Source organism: Lampris incognitus, chromosome 9, assembly GCF_029633865.1.
Source record: "Lampris incognitus isolate fLamInc1 chromosome 9, fLamInc1.hap2, whole genome shotgun sequence".
Classification (NCBI taxonomy): Eukaryota; Metazoa; Chordata; class Actinopteri; order Lampriformes; family Lampridae; genus Lampris; species Lampris incognitus.
In genome coordinates this window covers 56,897,374-56,910,323 of record NC_079219.1, presented here as the reverse complement: position 1 = coordinate 56,910,323, position 12,950 = coordinate 56,897,374, and the positions used below count along the sequence as shown (strand labels likewise).

Below are 12,950 nucleotides of genomic sequence, written 5' to 3'. Positions count from 1 at the left end.
TTCTGAATGCACGCTCTCGGGTATCCGGTGATGCTGCGTCCGCTGCCAGCATCGAACTCTTCATCTGACCCTGAATGGGATGCTGCCGGCACGACACAATACAATAAACACAAGTAGACAGGAGCGGACCCGGTCTCCGGGCTGGAGGTGGAAATGCCACCTTGGTTACTTGATGCGGTAACAACAAGGCCGCTTGGTTTCTTACGCATACCGAGTCATGAACTCCAGCTATGGAAACTGGCTAGATTCATGAGACTTGCAGCATGAAGAAGGACTTTCTCAGGGAGCCACCTCCTATTTTCAGAATTAACAGGGGCCAAGTCCCAGCTGAGGCACTTAGCATCAATGTTTGATTTCTGGTCCTCATTCAGGTCAAAATCTCCATCAAGCTTTAGGTTTAACAAAAATACAAATACACAAAATTATACGCTGCGGCAGCACGGTGGCCCAGTGGTTAGCACTGTTGCATCACAGCAAGAAGGCCCTGGGTTCGAACCCCGGACCCTTTCTGTGTGGAGTTTGCATGTTCTCCTAGTGTCTGCGTGGGTTTCCTCCGGGTGCTCCGGGTTCCTCCCACCATCAAAAAAGACACGCGTGTTAGGGTTAATACACCTGTCTGTGCCCCTGAGCAAGGCAGTGGAGAGAAGAACTGGAGTTGGTCCCCCGGGCGCTGCAGCTGCTCACTGCTCCCATACAACAGGATGGGTTACATGCAGAAGACACATTCCATTGTAAGAATACAATGTCAAATAGAGTGGCTTTCATTTATTCATCCGTTACCTGAACCGCGTATCCTGCTCTCAGGGTCACAGGGATGCTGGAGCCTATCCCGGCAGCCATTGGGCGGCGGGCAGGGAGACACCCTGGACAGGCCGCCACACAGGGCCGCCACACAGGGCCGCCACACACGTGCACACACACCCACCCACCCATTCACACCTAGGGACAATTTAGTATGGCCGAGTCACCTGACCTACATGTGTTTGGACTGTGGGAGGAAACCGGAGCCCCCGGAGGAAACCCACGCAGACACGGGGAGAACATGCAAACTCCACACAGAGGACGACCCCCAAGGATGGCCGTCCCGGTCTCTGCTCCACCCCTTTTGCTTGTCCAGGGGGGCTGCAGACTACCACATGCCTCCTCCGATACATGTGGAGTCACCAGCTGCTTCTTTTCACCTGACAGTGAGGAGTTTCGCCAGGGGGATGTAGCACGTGGGAGGATCACGCTACCCCCCCCCCCGCCCGAACAGGTGCACCAACCGACCAGAGGAGGCGCTAGTGCAGCGACCAGGACACACAGCCACATCCGGGTGAAGCGGTGCTTCGCCAAAAAGCAAACACAAAACAAAACATAACATACATATCACATAAAACGTCTTTGTCAGATGCCAACGTTTCATTTGAATGGCTATTTCCTCTGTGAACCAAACAAAAAAGTGTCACTTTTAAAAAAATAAAAGTGCCGTGGGTATCCTGCAATACAACGCCCTCTTGAGGTGACACGGGGGAGTGTTCTGCTTCGCTCGCCCAATGTAAGTGGATGTAAGTTGAAAAAGTACCTTACACGTTGTTGATTGGACAGTAACGGTCTATGACGCGCTTCAATGCCCGCCCAGTGAAGCGGTGCTTCACCCAGTCGTTCCTCGACCTGAAAATGATTGACACCCCTCTAAACCAGTGGTTCTCAACCTTTTTGGGGTGCTGGACCCCCTGTGTATTTTTGATCTACCCTGAGGACCCCTCCACCTGATCTTGGGGGAGGGGGGTTGCAATTTGATAGAAACAGTAGAAACTGCATTTTAAATTGCATTATAGCATTTATTCACTCTTTGGGGCAAAAATAAGAGCTTTCAGTTGTAACTTAGATATAGTTAACAAAACAGAATTCTTATGCAGTAACTTTCAGATAGATGTAACAAAACAGAATATGTATTCAGTAACTTTCAGATATATGTAACAAAACAGAATATGTATTCAGTAACTTTCAGATATATGTAACAAAACAGAATATGTATTCAGTAACTTTCAGATAGATGTAACAAAACAGAATATGTATTCAGTAACTTTCAGATATATGTAACAAAACAGAATATGTATTCAGTAACTTTCAGATATATGTAACAAAACAGAATATGTATTCAGTAACTTTCAGATATATGTAACAAAACAGAATATGTATTCAGTAACTTTCAGATATATGTAACAAAACAGAATATGTATTCAGTAACTTTCAGATATATGTAACAAAACAGAATATGTATTCAGTAACTTTCAGATATATGTAACAACAGAATTCTTATGCAGTAACTTTTAACAATGCAAACGGGAGCGAGATCTCTTATTAAAATACAATAAATTACACTTGTGAAACAGATGTAATTAGAGAAAAAAGTCCTGTTACCCTTTATAGTTTAGGTAGATAAAGGTCTCAGTCACATTTGAGTAAAATAATCCTATTTCTATAAATGTCATAGGATCTTTTTTTTTAAAGATGTTTTATTTTCACGGACCCCTTGCAATTACACCAAGGACCACTAGGGGTCCGCGGACCCCCGGTTGAGAGACACTGCTCTAAACCAATCAGGGAACACCAGTTCAGCCTTTCCAATCCTTGACTTGTTCTCCAATCTTCGCCATACCTTGGCTGCATAAGATAAGAAAGACAAGAAAAAGGGATTAGTAGGGTTGGATATTCCCAAATTCCGATTCCAAAGGAATCGTTAAGAAATTCAAATTTCGATTCCGCCTATCGGTTCCTAAACACATTTCGCTCGCGCTAAAGCTCGGTTCCGTTTCCGCGGTGGCGGCGTGCGGCTTCCGTAGTTTCCGCCTCCGAAAGTTAAAAGCGCGCCATCGCGGGGCGGAGCAGGCGGAGGTCGACGGCGAATGAAGGGGTCGGCACAGCGGCGACGTTATTTCGTGCAAGGGAGGACGCGCAACAAATATGGCCCAACACCTTGGCCCGCGCGGCGCACGGACGAACCAGTGTTACCGCGCGTGACGCGTCGCGCCGCTCTCCATCTGCTGCCTCGGCGTCCGTTTCAGCCACGTCGCCACAACCGGGTAGGTGAACTTTAATGGCGTTTGTGTTATTCGCAACGGCGAAACAGCAAACAACTTGTACCTATAAACTGTACGAAAATTTTTTTTTAAAAATTTTATTCCCTTTTCCAAATTTCTCCCCAATTTGTATCCGGCCAATTACCCAGCTCCTCTTGAGCCGTCCCGTTCGCTGCTCCACCTCCTCTCCGCCGATCCGTGGGCGCCCCGACCGGACCGACCAGAGGAGGCGCCAGTGCAGCGACCAGGACACATACCCACATCCGACTTCCCCCCCCGCAGACACGGCCAATTGTGTCTGTAGGGACGCCCGACCGAGCCGGAGGCAACACGGGGATTCGAACCGACGATCCCGCGTCGGTAGGCAACGGAATAGACTGCTACGCCACCCACTGAAACGTGGGTTTCCTGCGCTGAACGCTCGCGTACGCGCAGGGGCGGAGCGTGGGTCTCAGCACAAAGGGGGCGGAGCTGTCAAGCGTAAAAAAAACCGCTTACTCACGCCCCCTTCTGGCAGTGTGACGCGGTTGTACCTCACAGCCAATCACGGCTGGATCACAGCTCCGACGCGTTCATCAGTAGTCGTAAAAGAGGCCGTAGTTGTGGCGGGATGAGGAAAAAACACAGGAGACGAAGGCGAGTTTGCTGTTCAGTCCTCAGCTCCAAAACCAAACTACAGCAGGAACAACCCTGCACCAGCAAGCCCCCCCGGGAACGTAAACCACGCCCCCAGCTCACAGTCCTGCTGGGTGAGGGGCACAGCCCCTAGTGTCCGCCACCATAGCCTTTACAGGGGCCGTTAATATCTATGTATAGGGGCCCCGTACTGCACTGTATTGTTTATCATTAGCCAACTTTACGAGTGTGTCACTGAATGCGTCGGAGTCCCGAGGCCCGGTGCGTTCGCAACAGAGCTCCAAACGGGGCCCCGCCCCCCCCGACCTCGTGGGCCCTGGGGCGACCGCCCCCATGCCCCCGCTCTGGCTCCGCCGCAGCGTACACGGTCTGAGAAGGCAGATATGCTCATTTTTCTAAACAGGGTGCGACTGTGTCTTAAAACGGAGTGGCTTGTATAAAGTTTTTTTTTTAAAATAAAAAAAAGTCTCCTGTGAAAGAAGCACGTGACCCGTTTAGACCCCGCCTCTCGAAGAACCGGAATCAAGGATCGTTAAGAACCGGAATCGAAAAGCAGAATCGGAATCAGAATCGGTACAATCCAAACGATGCCCAACCCTAGAGATTAGCCTAAGATAGATGAGTGATTACTACAGTAGTTTCTGGTGGTTCTATTTTAAATATTATAATGATTAAGGATCCGTTCAGAGCTGTCATGTTCAAATTTATTGTTCATACTAGCAGAACCCCGCTACAATGTAGCGGTTTGGTTATCCACCCGTCTAAATCTCCCTCCTCCTCTTCATCCTGCCAGCTAACCGCCTTCCCCCTGCCCCTAAACCCCCCCCACTCCAACTCCCTCCCCCCAAATGCTCAGAATCATCTGAAATGCCGAGAAAAGTGGTTTTAGCCATTTTTATAAAATGCATATTTTGCATAATTATGCATAATTATTATAATTATTTTAATGTTCTGCTATTTTTCTGGTCCTCTCTGGAACAATACCTACCACCTCCAACAAAAATGAGGATCATAAGTGCATTTTTGCAAAAATGCATATATTTTGCATAATGCCAAAACATTTGAGTCCCAGAATTTTTTTTTATATAGGTGAAAAAAATCAAAGATGCTCAGAATCATCTGAAATGCCGAGAAAGGTGTTTTTTAGCCATTTTTTATAAAAATGCATATTTTGCATATTTATGCATAATTATGCATAATTTTAATTGTCTGGGATTTTTCCCTTAACTCTCTGAGACAATACCTACCACCTCCAAAAAGAATTGGGATCATAAGTGCTTCAGTTTTCGGTCCCGCTATCTACACTAACGCACACACACACACACACACTAACACCACACACACACATTCTGAAAATATATGAGTAGATTCTTTATATTTGTATATTTGATCTTGACCTCGTGTAGCAGCCCTGTGCTGTAGGCTAACGTTAGTTATTGTAACTTAGCTTAGCGAGCTCCTGTCCTGTCTTTCGCAATTTTTGCAAATTATGATGCATGCAAACATCGTGGACCGGATCCTACGGGAATCTTTTCGCATTTTCTCCTATGAGGACAAACTAGGAGTGAAGGCAAGGGGGGGGGGGGACCAAAGCTCCCATTAAGCTAGTGCAGGGATGGGCTCGGTAAGTGGGAGTTTTAAGTGTTCTAGGTATGACTAGGTGGGGTGGCTAACGGGGAGTGTGCTGACACACCGCCTGTATGGCTGGCCTTGCGTGGTGTGTGTAAGTGTGCTGCTGCAGGAGATGGGTGTTCTTCAAAGTTTGCAAGAGACGGAGTTGAGGATCTACGACATTTTGACATATCTGTTCAGCTTCATAAAAAAGCCAAAGGAGCATGTCAGTGCAGCCGTGCAGTCAGGTCTGTTGGGAAATGTGAGAAGCGTAACGACACGGTCTGGAAACCCCTGCCATTCAGAAAAGGTTGATCGATTCGGTGACATTATTGGGTCGTCAGGAGCAGCATTTTTTGGGGGGGGGGCATGATGAGAGTGAAAAGTCCGATAATAAAGGAAACTACAGAGAGATGGTAGAAGGGTTTTCCCACTATGGTGCTGTTCTGGCTGCTCATTTGAAGTCATCCTGTGTTTCCTGGGATGTCTAAGACCATACAAAACGATCTGATTGAAGCCATTGCTGCTGCCGTTCGGGAGATAAAAAGTGAGATTGCCGCTCGCCAAACATTTTGGTCAGCAGCCGCCGCTGATACACCGATCAGCCAAAACATTAAGCCACTGACGGGTAAGTGAATGACATTGATTATGTCATTACAACGGCACCTGTCAAGGGGTGGGATATATTAGGCCGCAAGTGAACAGTCAGTTCTTGAAGTTGATGTGTTGAAAGCAGGAAAAATGGGGCAAGTGTAAGGATCTGAGAGACTTGGACAAGGGCCAAATTTTGGTGGCTAGGCGACTGGGTCAGAGCCTCTCCACAACGGCAGGTCTTGTGGGGTGTTTCCGGTATGCAGTGGTCAGTACCTACCAAAGGAGGACAACCGGTGAGCCAGCGACAGGGCCATGGGCGCCCAAGGTTCACTGATACGTGTGGCGAGTGAAGGCTAGCCCATGTGGTCCAATCCCGTAGCTCAAATTGCTGCGAAAGTTCATGTTAATTAAAAGTTAATCGACGGGTGTCAGAAGACACAGTGTATCACAGCTTGCTGCGTATGGGGCTGTGTAGCTGCAGACTGGTCAGAGGACCCATGATGTGCCCTGTCCGCCGCCAAAAGTGCCTACAAGGGGCACATGGGCATCAGAACTGGACCATGGAGCAATGGAAGAAGGTGGCCTGGTTCTGATGGGGAAGAGACGGCACCAGGATGCACTATGGCGTGGTGATTCCCCGGTGGCAGTGGCCTCTTTCAGCAGAATAACGGACCCTGCCACCCTGCAAAAACTGTTCAGGAATGGTTTGAGGAACATGACAGAGTTCAAGGTGTTGCCTCGGCCTCCAAATTCTCCAGATCTCAATCCGATGGGGCATCTGTGAGATGTGCTGGAAAAACGAGTCCGATCCGTGGAGGTCCCAACCCCGCAACTTACAGGACTTAAAGGATCTGCCGCTAACGTCTTGGTGCCAGATACCAGAGGACACCTTCGGAGGTCTTCTGGAGTCCATGCCTCGACGGCTCAGAGCGGTTTTGGCAGCACGAGGGTGGTTTTAATGTTCTGGCTGATCGGTGTAACCTACATACAAACTCCCACTGAGGTAAATGGACACACTCAGCTGGGTACAACCCAATAGAAACCGATATATAATCATTCCTGCTGCCTGTCCGGTTTAGAGAGAGAGTTTTCTATAGACCTCCTTTCTGTCTGAAGCGTAAACCTCTCGGGCTTAATCACTTACTTCCCAGTCAAGTCTCAGAGAGACGTGCGACTCGGCTCTAGAGTTGTCGCGTAAGCTTTGGAAGGGTTAGTTAGAGCATTGTGTTTTGAAACGGAAACTCTCTTTTATTTGTCCGCGTGAGAATTCTGTCCCCTGATCTCCAAGCTGCCCTCCATCAATCGACGGAGGGACTCGCGAGGCCGACGTGTTGAAGATGCGGGAAAGCGCATCGGAGGGTTTGAGTATCGCAGATGTTGTTTCGCAAGCTGGGCTGACGGATGCGCTCTTGCGAACTCGGAAGACCCACCGCCATCCTGCACCGATAAAGCAAAACAATACCACTGTCGGTGACTTATTAGCCGAATAACATTACATGCTGTTGAGTATTAAACCGTGGTTGCTCAATCCAGTCTTAAAGCCACTTGTGTCAAATGAGCTGTACCTCTCTCTCTCGCTAGTAATAGGTGATGATGATGATGATGGCATGTGTGACTGCACACTTCAGTGTGTAACGGTGTGCACGTGGCTGTTATATGGCCGAGATAGGAGGGTCTAGGTGTCGGGGGTATGGGGAGGGTAAGGCCGTTGTGCTTGCTGATGGTCATTGACCCCGTTGTGTTGACTGTTCCCACCCCTCTAGAGCGGGTGGGAGGGGGGGGGGGTTAGTAGATTAGTAGACACGCTGGCTTCTGGCTCGCGGGCCTGACCCTTTAGCCGAGCGGTTAGCGACGCCTCCTGCGGTGCGGGCGATACGGGCTCGCTTCCCGGCCGCGGCGGTTCCTGTGGTTGCGTCGTCCCCCGAGTTCGCTACATCACCTGCTGTGTCATTTCTGAAGTGAAACCACACCTAGCGTGGAACGCGGTCTTGAGAGGGAAAGACGAGCGAGCTAAGGAAAGTGGTTTTGCAATGCGGCTGATTTACCGCCTCCCGTTGTACTCCTTTCATCCTTTAGCCACACCGCCACACTGCAGAGTTCAACAGGAAATGCAGCGAATGCTCGTTTCGGCATTTGTTTTTGTTGAAACCGGCTCCTGTGCCAGGATCCGTAAGCAGCACGGAGAGGGGGTTTCTGGGTAATCGTCAGGCGCGGATCTACGGGCGGCAAGGGGTGGCAGCTGCCACCTCTGGGACACAGTCTTGTCACCCCATTTATAAATCAGATAATATGTTGTTAAAGTATTTTTTATGTACATGCATGGTGAAGGTCAATGAGACCCGCACCAAACTCATCTCAAACAGCAGAGAACAATCCGAGTTCTGAATAATAACACGTTTAGAATAACGTCCATTGCCCCCCCCCCTCCTTGAACCTCACGCCACCCCTTTGCCCCCCCCAGGAAAGCACCTCTAGATCCGCCACTGGTAACCGTGGTACGCGAAGGCACACCTACAAAATCTCAACGGGGTGTCGACTGCAGGGCTTCGCTCGTAACCAACGGCGATGGGGCCGAGGAGGGGGGCGGCTCTCTGCCAGCGTGACCCCACCCGAACGGCAGCAGTGACGCACACACAACACAGCATAAACCGTGTTTTCAGATCAACAACTGACATGTTGACCTTGGGACCACTCCTGACCCTTTAGCCCCGAACCCGAACCTCACCGTGGTTCCAACACGAAGCTGATCGGATAAGTGGTTTGATGGCCCGGGGACGTCATGTGAGACGTTGATCTGACAACGTCTGAACCCGTCAGTGTCGCAGCAATCGCGCATACCCACAAACACGTGACCCTTAAAGACGTTTGGCTTCTAGAATCGGCATCTTCCTGTCTTCCGAAGCAAATAGACACGGTTGACCCCGAGTTTCCGCTGTTGGTTTTGCAGCATCCGCCGGCTCGTCCGGCCCGCTCACCCGTATCCGACCGTTGTGCACGACACGACTTCGCTTCTCCTTAAAACCCTGCCTCATTATTTCACGCCGGGCTGCTGTGGCGAGGTCTCGAAACACAACCCGGCGTGTTTTTCTAGAGGGAGTCCTACTCGGCGGCAAAAGTTGTGCAAGGAACCGCTGCAGAAGCCTCCGCGACTTGGATTTTGGCGGTGAAGTCGGGGCACTAGACGGCTGATTTGCGTGTAAATCTGCAGGATTGCAGCTTCGAATGAGGAACACTCCACATGTTGGACACTCTCACAGTAGGGCCCGTGGCCAAAGTCGTCTGTTCGAGCTTTAGTTTGGCCTGGTTTTGAGGCGGTTTGCGGGGTCACCTATTGACCAAATACCTCCTGCGAGAGAGGAGATCATGTTTCCATGTTTAACTAAGGAATGCAGATGCATCACGGAGAGGAGACGGCGCGCAGTGGAAAAACAGCGGGAAAGAAAAACAAACCGTGAAGTTACTGCAAGAGATGAATTAATGATTCACCCCCCGCTGGCAGCTGCTGAGTTAAGGAGATGATAAAATTCGAGAGGGGGAGAGGAAGGAGGGACCACACGAAGGCTCCTGATGTTCAGAGCTTGACATCCGTCCTCTGACTAGTTGGCGAGCAGGTGAGTCCAAGTCTTCCTTCCTTCCAGTAAGTTTCACTTAGACACGTGTCATGATTAAAGAATTGCGACGTTTTGTGTTCCTTTTTACCGACCCGCTGGCTCCAGCTCTCGGCGTGTGATGGAGGCCGCCATCGGTGTGCTGGTGTCCCAGTTCAAGGCCTATGCAGGGAGTGATGGTTCCTCGGACACGCTCAGCCGAGGGGAGTTCCAGAAACTGGTGGCTTCACAGCTCCCGAACCTTGTCAAGGTAATGCGGATGCATGTTGGGGGGGGCAGGGGGGGTTAGAGTGTTACTAAACCCATCTTAGATAAAGTGTACTGTTGTAGTCCTACATCCCAATTTAGTCCCAGAGGGTTTTGCAGTCATTACATTCTACACAACACCCGCTATCCCGTGACCCTCGGTTCAGATGTAGAAAACTCCACGTGAGGGCGTTCGGGTGGCGTAGCGGTCTGTTCCGTTGCCTTGCCAACACGGGGCTCGCCGGTTCAAATCCCTGTGTTACCTCCAGCTTAGACACAGTTCACCATGTCTGCAGGTGGGAAGCCGGATGTGGGTATGTGTCTCGGTCGCTGCACTAGCGCCTCCTCTGGCCTGTTCGGAGGGGGGGACTGGGGGGGAATAGCATGATCCTCCCATGTGCTACGTCCCCCTGGTGAAACTCCTCGCTGTCAGGTGAAACGAAGCGGCTGGTGACTCCACATGTATGGGAGGAGGAGGCATGTGGTAGCCTGCAGCCCTCCCCAGATCGGCAGAGGGGGTGGAGCAGCGACCGGTACGGCTCGGGAGAGTGGGGGTAATTGGCCGGATACAATTGGGGAGGAAAAGGGAGGGGGGGGGAAAAAAAGAAAGGAAAAACTCCACATAATATCAAGATACTATGCATGCTTTGTTTTTGGAAGATAAACTCTAGGAGGTTTACACAAACCTTTTGCCACTTTCTGTGGATGACACGTTGAAGACGAGGCAGCCGCAGATCCACGAGGTGAGGTGGCGCACACCGTCTGGCGTCTCCACCTCAGCAGCCACGTGGCAGAATCTGGCAGGTAGCCTTCATGTGGCCAACAATCAGACGAGGAAGACCAAGTGTATGACGGACCTTCACCTTGCCACATCCCTCAACACCAGTAGCCAAAACCCAGTTTAGGATTAATAAATAACCCCTGCCCATTAATCAGCTAGCATTGGAATTGATATTGGCTGCCCTCGGCTTAATAACCCTGCCCTCCGCTGAGCGATCCAACTTCATGAGCAGGAAGAACTTGTTCGTTCACAGCAGTGAATGAAGGGAAAGGTTAAACTCATTGTCTTGCTAAATAGGCTGGTTTCAGGGCATATAGCAGCTACGATGAAGGCAAAACATCAGATTCATTCATGCTGACAGAATAAATAATCTAATAATAACTGAATTAATAATTTTTTTGCTGACAATACAGAAGGCCACAAAATTATATATATATATATATATATATATATACATACTATATATATACACTCTATATATAGTATTTTATAGTTTATATTTATATGTATAAATATATATTATAGTTTATATATATATATATACATATACATATACATATATATACATATATAATATTTCGTGATGGCCTGGCGGCCTGTCGAAGGTCCAAAGTGGCCTGTCCAGGGTGTCTCCCCGCCTGGCGCCCAGTGACTGCTGGAATAGGCTCCAGCATCCCCGCCACCCTGAGAGCAGGATAAGTGGTTCAGATAATGGATGGATAGTTTATATATATATGTATAAAAATTGCCTTGCTGACAATACAAAAGGCCACAAAAATTCTATACATATATAATATCTTATATTTTATATATATGTATAAATATATAGTATATTATATATATATATATAATACAAAATTATATATGTAGTTTTTGTAGTCTTTTTTATTGTCAGCAAGACAATTTTTATAATATAAAATATGAAACATACATGTATATATACATTATATATATATTATATAATATACATTTATACATTTATATATATATATAAAGTGCATGTATGTATATATACATTATATATACACACACATCATATATACACACATCATACACACACACACACACACACACACATTTTATATATATATATATGTGTGTGTGTATATATATATGTATATATATATATACATCAGTGCCTCCGAGACAAACGTCCCCTGTAATAAAGCCTCCAGGCAGAATAGAGCACACTCATTTCCTGGCAGGTAATAGATGGATGGGCCAAACGTGAACGCACTGCAGGAGTAAGGGAATTCTGGTCTCACGGTCGGTTCGCTTTTGCGCCACCGTGTGTGGATGCTGATCATGCAGGTGGCGCAGGTGGGTCCTCGCAGTAAGTCAGTAATGACTCGCCCCCATTCAAGTCACGAGAACGTGCACGGTGTCAGAGACTAATAACGCAAGAATGATTTTGATTTGATAGTGAATATGTGACCTTGAGCGATGTGCTGATCGGGTAAACGCCAGTAACGGCACTCCTGAACTCCGAGCAGAAGACAGTTTTGCAATAAGTAGGTCTTGAGGCCCAGGGAAAGCTGGGAATGCTGCTGTGGAAAATTCCATGCTGCTTGTTACGCTGGTAAAGGGCTGCACTACTCACACTGGTCGCTAGATGGCGACAGAAACGCCGATCATTGTGCCAAACCACCTCTTTTTTCTTTTTTTGTTTTGTTGATGCATTGCTTTTCTGTTCCACAGGTCAGTGGTGTTAGCTGGCCTGCCTCTGCTCCCCCAGCCTCACTTACTTTTCCCCTTGAGTCTGCAGAACCACTTTAACCCGGCCCACATCATTCCAGTGGGACAGTAAATGCTAATGCGATGCTAACGCCGGTGTGCCGAGATGCGGCGCGAGTCCAGTAAACGTGCCTGTCTCCCTGCAGGACGCGGGCGACCCTGCGGTCATTGACCACCTCATGAGCACGCTGGATGAAAACTGCGACGGGGAGCTCACCTTCCTGGAGTTCTGGCAGCTGGTCGGACGTCTGGCAAACCAGCACGGAGGATTTGGCAAATAGCGTCTGCAGATCTTATTTTACATCTCTGTATGTGTGTGTGTGTGTGTGTGTGTGTGTGCGTGTGTGCGATTGACTCGTCTACGAAATTAGCAAGGACACGCCCTGGTACGGGAGGTCGATTAGGGTGAAAGCGCTGAAATATGTGCACGTGCACGCCGACGTCGCGTTACTCACTGACACGTGTGCGCACGTTTGGGAAGATGGCGGCGTGTGAAAGGTTTTCAGTGCGGATGTGCACGATCTCGACGTGTGCGCGTGCACATTTTCAGCACGCATGTGCACATTTTCAGCACGCATGTGCACATTTTCAGCACGCATGTGCACATTTTCGGCCTTTTCACCCTAATCGGCCTCCCGCACATCCTGGTCCTCTGCACACACTGCATGTGACCTG

General features: G+C 48.9%; 1 protein-coding gene across 1 annotated transcript; it reads left to right on the top strand.

Moving 5' to 3' along the window:
• Positions 1-9,439: 9,439 nt before the first annotated feature.
• On the top strand, positions 9,440-12,596 carry LOC130118167 (protein S100-A13-like). The gene is made up of 3 exons (XM_056286546.1): positions 9,440-9,517; positions 9,623-9,764; positions 12,422-12,596. Exons 2-3 carry the CDS (start codon positions 9,636-9,638, stop codon positions 12,554-12,556), a joined length of 264 nt encoding a protein of 87 aa, XP_056142521.1. The 5' UTR covers positions 9,440-9,517; positions 9,623-9,635; the 3' UTR covers positions 12,557-12,596.
• The last annotated feature ends 354 nt before the right edge of the window (positions 12,597-12,950 follow it).